The sequence below is a fragment of the Dendrobium catenatum genome, unplaced genomic scaffold, assembly GCF_001605985.2.
Source record: "Dendrobium catenatum unplaced genomic scaffold, ASM160598v2 fragScaff_scaffold_412, whole genome shotgun sequence".
Lineage (NCBI taxonomy): Eukaryota > Viridiplantae > Streptophyta > Magnoliopsida > Asparagales > Orchidaceae > Dendrobium > Dendrobium catenatum.
In genome coordinates, this window is record NW_021318874.1 from 1,248,715 (window position 1) to 1,256,444 (window position 7,730).

General features: G+C 37.5%; 1 protein-coding gene across 2 annotated transcripts in view; it reads right to left on the reverse strand.

Annotated features, from left to right (window-relative positions):
* Window positions 1-7,730, reverse strand: part of LOC110114776 (pachytene checkpoint protein 2 homolog) — a 37,966-nt gene that overhangs the window by 9,036 nt on the left and 21,200 nt on the right. For both annotated transcript variants that reach the window (XM_020847765.2, XM_020847766.2), the window contains exons 5-8: window positions 6,736-6,839; window positions 6,534-6,638; window positions 6,069-6,158; window positions 5,915-5,990 (exon numbers count right to left, since the gene is read on the reverse strand). In XM_020847765.2, coding sequence (XP_020703424.1) covers window positions 5,915-5,990; window positions 6,069-6,158; window positions 6,534-6,638; window positions 6,736-6,839 — 375 coding nt within the window. The remainder of the gene's footprint in view (window positions 1-5,914; window positions 5,991-6,068; window positions 6,159-6,533; window positions 6,639-6,735; window positions 6,840-7,730) is intronic.

The following is a 7,730-nucleotide window of genomic DNA, read 5'->3' on the forward strand; positions in this document are numbered from 1 at the left end:
GAAAAAAAAATCCCTCCTCTGGTATCTCAAATCCGGATGCAATATGATCTCAAATTTCACGATGCAAACCAGGCTTTTGGAGAATTGTCGAATAATACTTCTTTTAGTCTTACGTTTACAAATTGTGCTTACCTGCTAATAAATGTCGAATGTCGCCTTTTTTAATATGGTGCAAGTGGCGACTACCAATTAATAGAAAAAGTCATCGCCTTATAAGAAATGGATTTCTAAGTTGAGGAATATCTTCATTGTAGCTTTCCCTTCTATATATTTTGTAATTGATCTTGCTCAAAACTGTAATAATCTGAATTTCCTACTTGCAGCAAATCCTGATCAAAAGATTGTTTTGTAATCGCCAATTTCCCACAAAAGAAATCTATTTGGTCCGTTGATCATTAACTTACCATTTGGGTGAATATTTTTGTATATCCTAACTATCACCAAAAGAAACTAATTTTACAGATCATTGATTGCAAATTTCATTTTTTTTATGCATAGTTTTGTTCATCTCGTCCTAAGATTACACTAAAATTTTTAAAACTTAGACATCCTGCATAAACAGTATCACATGATACCAAAGAGTTATTAGCAATATTATCAAGTTTAAAGCTTAAGCATCGAGGCACTCCTTGTGTACCTCAATTCCAGGCATGCCTCAAAGTGTGCACCTCAAATGATTTTTTAAATTATATTATAACAGTATGTTGGATATTGGTCCAAGATTTAAGTAGTTTCTTGAATGGCTTGTATTGCCATTGGTATTGCTTTTTTGTGTAGCTTCTTTTGTAGATATTTTGTGCCTATAAATAAGTTATAGGTTGTGATAGGTTGGCATGGTCAAGTAATAAAGGATATGCTTTTTGTCTTCCCCTCTTCCCTTGCCTCTCTCCCTCCTCTCTTAAGATCAAGAAGAGGAAGTGCTTCTTCCTTTAGAGCAAGACCTCGCATCTGATATCAGAGTTTGGTGGATGCAACCAAGCTAGGTGGAGGTGGAGGAGGAGGTTTTTTTGTCTAAAGAAATCAATTCAGGAGCCTACTGTTGTGAGCGGGCGCAGCAACTAGGCGCGGGAAGGATCGGAAGTGGCTCTGCGGAAGCGGAGGTCGTGCGGGAGCAAGGCGGCCGGAGAACCGTGTGATGGTCGTCACAGGCAAGACGAAGATCGGTGTTTTCCCGCCTCTCCTTGGGGTCTTCTCATTCGATGTGAAGACCGCCTCGCTATCGCCGATTCCTTGGTGACATTTATGGTGGTGGAGGCGGCGGCTGGTCCAAGCTGGGAGATACGCAAAAGATGACAAGGAGAATCGAGTGAGCAAGAAGGTTGTGCAAGAACCTCGAGCGGCAGACGGGTTGCGCTTCTTGCAATCGGCCTTGGATTACAGGCAGGCGGAAAGTACCGAAAGTGGAAGTGGAAAGAAATGGTCCCGCACATGCCACGAGATTGCAACTGGGTCGCGATTTCGAGGGCAAGGGGCTAAGGTCCTGTGAGGGCTCTTCGCACAAGAGGCAGGACGGGCCATAACCGAACGAAGAAGAACGGGGCTAGAGCAAGATCAGACCACACGACTGGAGAGGAGAGCAGGAGTGGGCTCGCTGCAGCTTCATATTCCTGCGTGTGGAAGATGAATGGTTTTTGTCTGCTGGACGAAGAAGAGAGGTACATTATTGCAGCTTTGTGATCCAAAAGAATGAGATTATGAAGAAAAATAAGCAAATGGAGATGGGGTATTTTCTTGAGGCGTTAGACGACAAGCTGGTGGTATGAGAGTTTCTCGGAGTTTGGAAATCATAACGAAAGCTACTAAAGCTAATTAGTGGATCGGGTGGAGGTGCTAGTGCGGAGGCAAGGAGCCTGGTGCAAGATTGGGCACGGGATTGTTAGAATCATGATTAAAAGATCTGATTAAATCTTTTTGAGGTGGAGTGTTGGACTTCAGGTGGAGTCCGGGAGATCTTTGAGGTGGATTCGGGTCGTTCTTGAGGAGCGGTGCCTGGAGTACGAGGCACCTGGAGGTGTGACGTCGTGCGGTGCATGAGGAGGTCGCACAGGACCACAGGGCACCAGTGGTTGACACGTAAGGTGCTGGCCTGACGCGGCAGTGCAGAGCGTGGGATTGAGACGAGCAGGGCGCAGGTGAAGGCATAGGCCCGGTGCGCGGGTGGATAAGCGCAGGATGTGGTCGGAGTCATACCCCATGACTGCAAGGAGCGGGAGCGGAGCTGGAGGCTCAGGGCGCGGGCACGAGGCACGGGATGCAAGTGGACGCACAAGGCGTGGAAGCGAGGCACAAGGGGTGCTCATGAATTGACTACGTGGGACGCAGTGTAATAAGAGAAGATATGTCGAGAGGTGGAGTTAAGAGCTCGTGAAGCGGGAAACTCAAGAAGATGGTGTAGCAGTTCTTGAGAAAATTATTAATAGTCCAATGGACGCAATTGGCGGGGAAAACCAGTCGGGCTGTTCTTTGTGGATAGTAGATATCTTTTGTTGTGTAAATCTAGGACCAATGTGAAAATTGTTGGATATTGGTCCAAGATTTAGGTAGTTTCTTGAATGGCTTGTATTGTCATTGATATTGCTTTTTTGTGTAGCTTGTTTTGTAGCTATTTTTTGCCTATAAATAGGCAATAGGTTGTAATAGGTTGGCATGGTCAAGTAATAAAGGATTTGCTTTCTGTTTGCTCCCTCTTCCGCTTCCCTCCCTCCTCTCTCAAGATAAAGAAGAGGAAGTGCTTCTTCCTCTCGAGGAAGATCCTAACACAATAAATTAACAATACCATAAAATATGATTCAGTACAACATTATCATATTATCGTAAGAAGCATATTGAGATTGATATGCACTTCACAAAGAAAAGGTGAAAGAAGGTATAACTTGCAAGTCTTACTGTTCAAAACATGCAAATATGCGTGCTAAGGAATATAATATGAACTTTAACCTGACATTTACAAACTCAAATTGTATTAATATGTGTGGATACCCATGCACCCAAAAAAGATATAATAGGAATTGCAACGTAAGGACTACAAACTCAAATTGTATTAATATATCTATGAAGGCATCAGGCGGCCTTAAAAAAACATAATATGAATTGTTCGCTAATAAGCACAAACTCATTGATGGGGACATCAGAGCATGAAAAGTATATCAGAGTCATGGTCGTCGATCTACGGCCACGATCGAGTCTATGTATTTTTGAGTCATTTCATGTTTTTGTTTTATTTTATTATGTTATGTAGCTTTTATTATTTATGTGTAGCTTTTATTATTTATGTGTATTTGTTTTATCGTTTTATCTTTTTCTTAAAGGAGGTCATATGTAAGCCCTAGAGGCATTGTCGTTCTTTTATTTCTGGAGTCTTTTGTACGTGGCTATTTATAACCATCATATTTATCTAAAGCTAATGAATGATTGAATGATAAAATTTCTTCTCTTTGTTTGAGTTCTCATGAGAGCTTGAGAGATTGAAATGAAAACCCTTGGAGAGGGAAGTTTGGATCACCCACCAACCTTGGAGACGGTCGGGTTCGTGGTTCTTTCTTTTATCTATCTTTCTTCCTTTGTCACCAAGCCGTCAGCCACCATTTAATCGCCTCCTCACCATCGAGTAGTCCAACTCCACTACCACCCTCACCCGACAACTCTCCCTTCACCCCACTAAAACCCCACATCCAATTCCCCCACCAACTCGCCGGCCTATCCCCCTCTCTTCCCCTCCCAAAATTTAAATTTCCCTCTTTGAATACCTTCCATAAATGATTCACCTTAATTTGGGAAAGCTTAATTTCAAATTTCTAAATATTTTCAATTTTGGAAATTATTTCCTAATTTAAGAAACTTATTTTAGGAAAATTTCCTAAATTAAACCCAATTTGTATTTCAAATTAATTGGGATTTCTTTAAAACTTTCCTAATCACTAAATCCTAAAATAGCAATCCAAATCTCCCTCATAAATCCTATCCTAGCCCATGATGCCGCCAACCCCCTAATTAAATCCCTAGGAATTTATTTCCAAATCCTCCCAACCTCTCTTGGAAACCTTTCTTAATTCCCCACCATCTCATAGTCGAAATTTCCAAAGCTCCCCACCTCTATATTTCTTTCCAAAATACAACTCTTACAATTTGGAAACAAATTCCCTATTTTCCTCCTCCTTGCCGCCGCCCCTACCTAGCTCCTCTCTCCTTTAATTAATTCCAATCATAGGAATTAATTAGAGCATTGCTTGGAAACCCTCTCCCTCCTCCCTTGGCTGGATTCAAAGGGTTATTAGTGATCTTCGGAGACAACCTTCTTCTAGCACCCATGAATGGCCGATCCATATCCTGATTACGGTCTCGCCTACGACGAACAAGGGTTTGTTTGCATCCTTCACTTGACCTTTTTTTATGTCAACCCGCGCATCGACAACACCGCCGAAGAGTATGTAGAGCGCATCCTGGACACCCTTGTCGAGGCCATTGAAGAACAGCTTAGCATCGTTCAATGGAGGATCGCAACTCAACCGTGATAAGGGTTTCTCAATCTCCCTTTTCTCATATTTTCATTGTATAATTTGTTCTTGTGATTTGATAGATTCATGAAGATCTTGCTCACCAAACTCTGTCGAGCTTAGTAAACGTAGGGATTGATGCATTTTATTTGCTTCTAATCTTATTGTTATATTAGGGATGTTGTTGAAGTCAATTTACTTAGCATGTTATTAAATTTCTAAGTTAGTTTAATTTTTCAAGTGTTTAGCACATGGCTTGGCCTAAGCGTAGGCACCCTTCTCTTGTTTTACTTTGTCATTTTAATTGCTAATGGTTTCATCTTTATTGTTCTAAACAAGGAATCATGCAATATTATTATCTCATCCATTAAAAAAGTATTTAGTCCTACATCACTCATACACATTTAAAAGAGTGTAAATGTACTAATGAACCCTGAAAAGTGAAACATATTCGATAAGTTACATAAAAGCATGCATCTACGAGTTTCCAGCATGGATTTTTCACTTAAATATTTTTCTAAAATAAGGAGCTGCAATAACAAATGGACTGGATTTTTCACTTAAATATTTTTCTAAAATAAGGAGCTGCAATAACAAATGGATTGCATCATGGTGTTTTACTTATTAAAAAGATTAAAATAGGCATGATCACAAGAAAAAACGGATGCCAAATGATTAATGCTTGAGAAATTCCTATAAAAGTTATCATATATGTACCAAAAAATTTAAAGACATATTCAACCCGAACCCCAAAATATCTCAATACAAGGAAAAAATACAACTCATAAAATAAAATAAAATAAGACCCTTCTAAAAATTCTTTTTTTATTAAAAAAAAAAAGTAGCCGCCCACCCAACGGCCAACTAAGTCTTCAAGTAATCACTATATGGGAAAATAGTTCATATATATATATGTTCCAAAAAGAAACTAAGGGACCTAAAGGGTTCTGCCTAAATAATTATCCATCTATTTGGAAAGTGTAATATTAATCTATATACTAATGGTTTTCCAAGTCAAATCTTCTTACAACATTGAATAACTGCAGCTGTAAGGAATTTTGGCAAGGCAATTGGTAACCGATTGTTGAAAAAAGTAAAGTAATACCATAGCTAGAATAACTACTCAAAAAAAAAAAGTACAGTTGAGGATGAAACAAATACAACTATCAAAATACCACACTTCGTCACTCAGAGGACAGCTCAGAATGTCATTCCATAGATAATGCCAAAATATATAGCATGCTCTAGACTTTATGTGAAAGAAGATGCACAGCACTACTAAGAAGGGCATATGGTATACTTATAATTCATTAAGTTAAATTTGAAAAGCAGAATTCTACAGGTGCAGCTTTGGTGTGAGTGTGTGTATGGACATATAGATGGAGAGAGAGCAATGCCATTTATAGAATTGAATAGCATACCAGTTTGCCACTTTCAGAAAACCACTTGCTGAACAAAGAGTGAGCATTGACTTCCACCAGTTGGCATGCTGAGTATCTAGTTATAAATCATAAAAGAAGTGAAAGGCCATACAAATGCCAGTAAGAAAATAGGAAACAAATAATCTAATCAAACCTTGAATTGAAACGTATGGAAAGTTTTTGAGCTAATGATTTGCACAATGATGTCTTGCCAGTTCCTGGAGGTCCATGTAAAAGGATGATTCTGCGACACAAACATGTTCAAAAGAAATCCATCAATTATTGTCACAGCTAGTGTCGACATTTTCCTTCCAAAGTTTTAATTTAATTAGAAAATATGAATATATTCTATAAGTCGTCGAATCCCATAGTGTAACAGAAAAGAAAGATATTGATCCGTAGCAGAAGCATGTACAGTATGCATGAGTCTTAGACATAAATTGATGCAGAAAAAAGTATAAAAACCAAACTAAAAACAAGTAGAATTGTAATTAACAAAAATTTGTCCAGAAAACTAAGAAAACTTAGCTAAGAATTTATCAAAGAATGTTTTTACAGATTGGTCTAAGCATATTCTTGAAGCAATTTAAAATTCTTTTTGAAATATAAAACCCCTTACCTATTCCATGAAACAAGACAAGGATCTACCCCTTTCTCAGTAAACAAAAGAGCGCTAGCAGCATATCGCAACAACCGTTGCTTGAGACCAGTCTCATAGATTAAACTGGACAAAGTTATGCATATAATTTAACTGTGAAGATTTCTGCTTGAAAAATGAACAAAAATTTATTCAACAAAAAAAATTTGTTAGTCCAGCAAACCTTTCCCATAAGCCATCAAATTCTTTAGCAGGTAAAAGCCACTCACTAAAACTGGAAAGCACATCCCCACCACTTGAATCCTCTCCTGGGCCCTCTTCACTAAGCTGCAAAGTACATACAATTTAAATAAAATCCAAATGCAATTCTATATAGAGTACATGAAGCATACTAATTAACTAAAGAAAAAAAAGGGAGGTCAGGTTGAGAACTTAGTAACGTAGTAATTACCAACAAACGAAACACTGTACAGAAACGTAAATAAACATCAGCTAAGGACATGGCCGAAAACTTGCCCATTTAAATTGGAGAAAGGAATTTAAAAAATTGCAAACCTAAAAGTTAAAGGAGATGCAAAATTCAAAGTTTACATTCATCAGAAACACAAAAAATATATTATGATGCTCATTTTAAATTTTATAATTAATTTTAAATCCTTATTTCTGTATTTGAAGCTGAGTCGTTTATATTATGTGCATTTATATGCATATGAAAAATGGTTAGATTCAATCTATGCGGGCTTCAATAATCCTACTCTTATTGTTTCTATTTCTATGGTTGACTTCACAATCCTATTCTAGCAAGCCTTTAGGGTTTCCTACTACAAACCCCAAATCACCCTTTGATCTCGTAGACATCCTGTACTAACCTTTAAATTTTAAAAAAGCTATTTTGATCTATAAAAATCAAAAATTATTTCAAGAGTCGTTATAGGTCCAAATTATAAATATTATTATAATTTAGTTTCACTATTTTTTCATAATTTTTTTGTACTGGTACAATTCCGTAAGAAATTAGCACTTGATACAAGTGGGGATTTGAGAACATTTGGTATTTGGTTTGCAAACCGATCTCATTAGAGTCTTTTAAATATGTTTAGCTAATTTATTTTTCTATAATTTTTGAATTTTTTAATTTAAAGATATAAAAGGATTTATATAAATTTTATGTTAAAAATTAAATAATTAGAATAATTATTGAATATTTTATTATAAAAT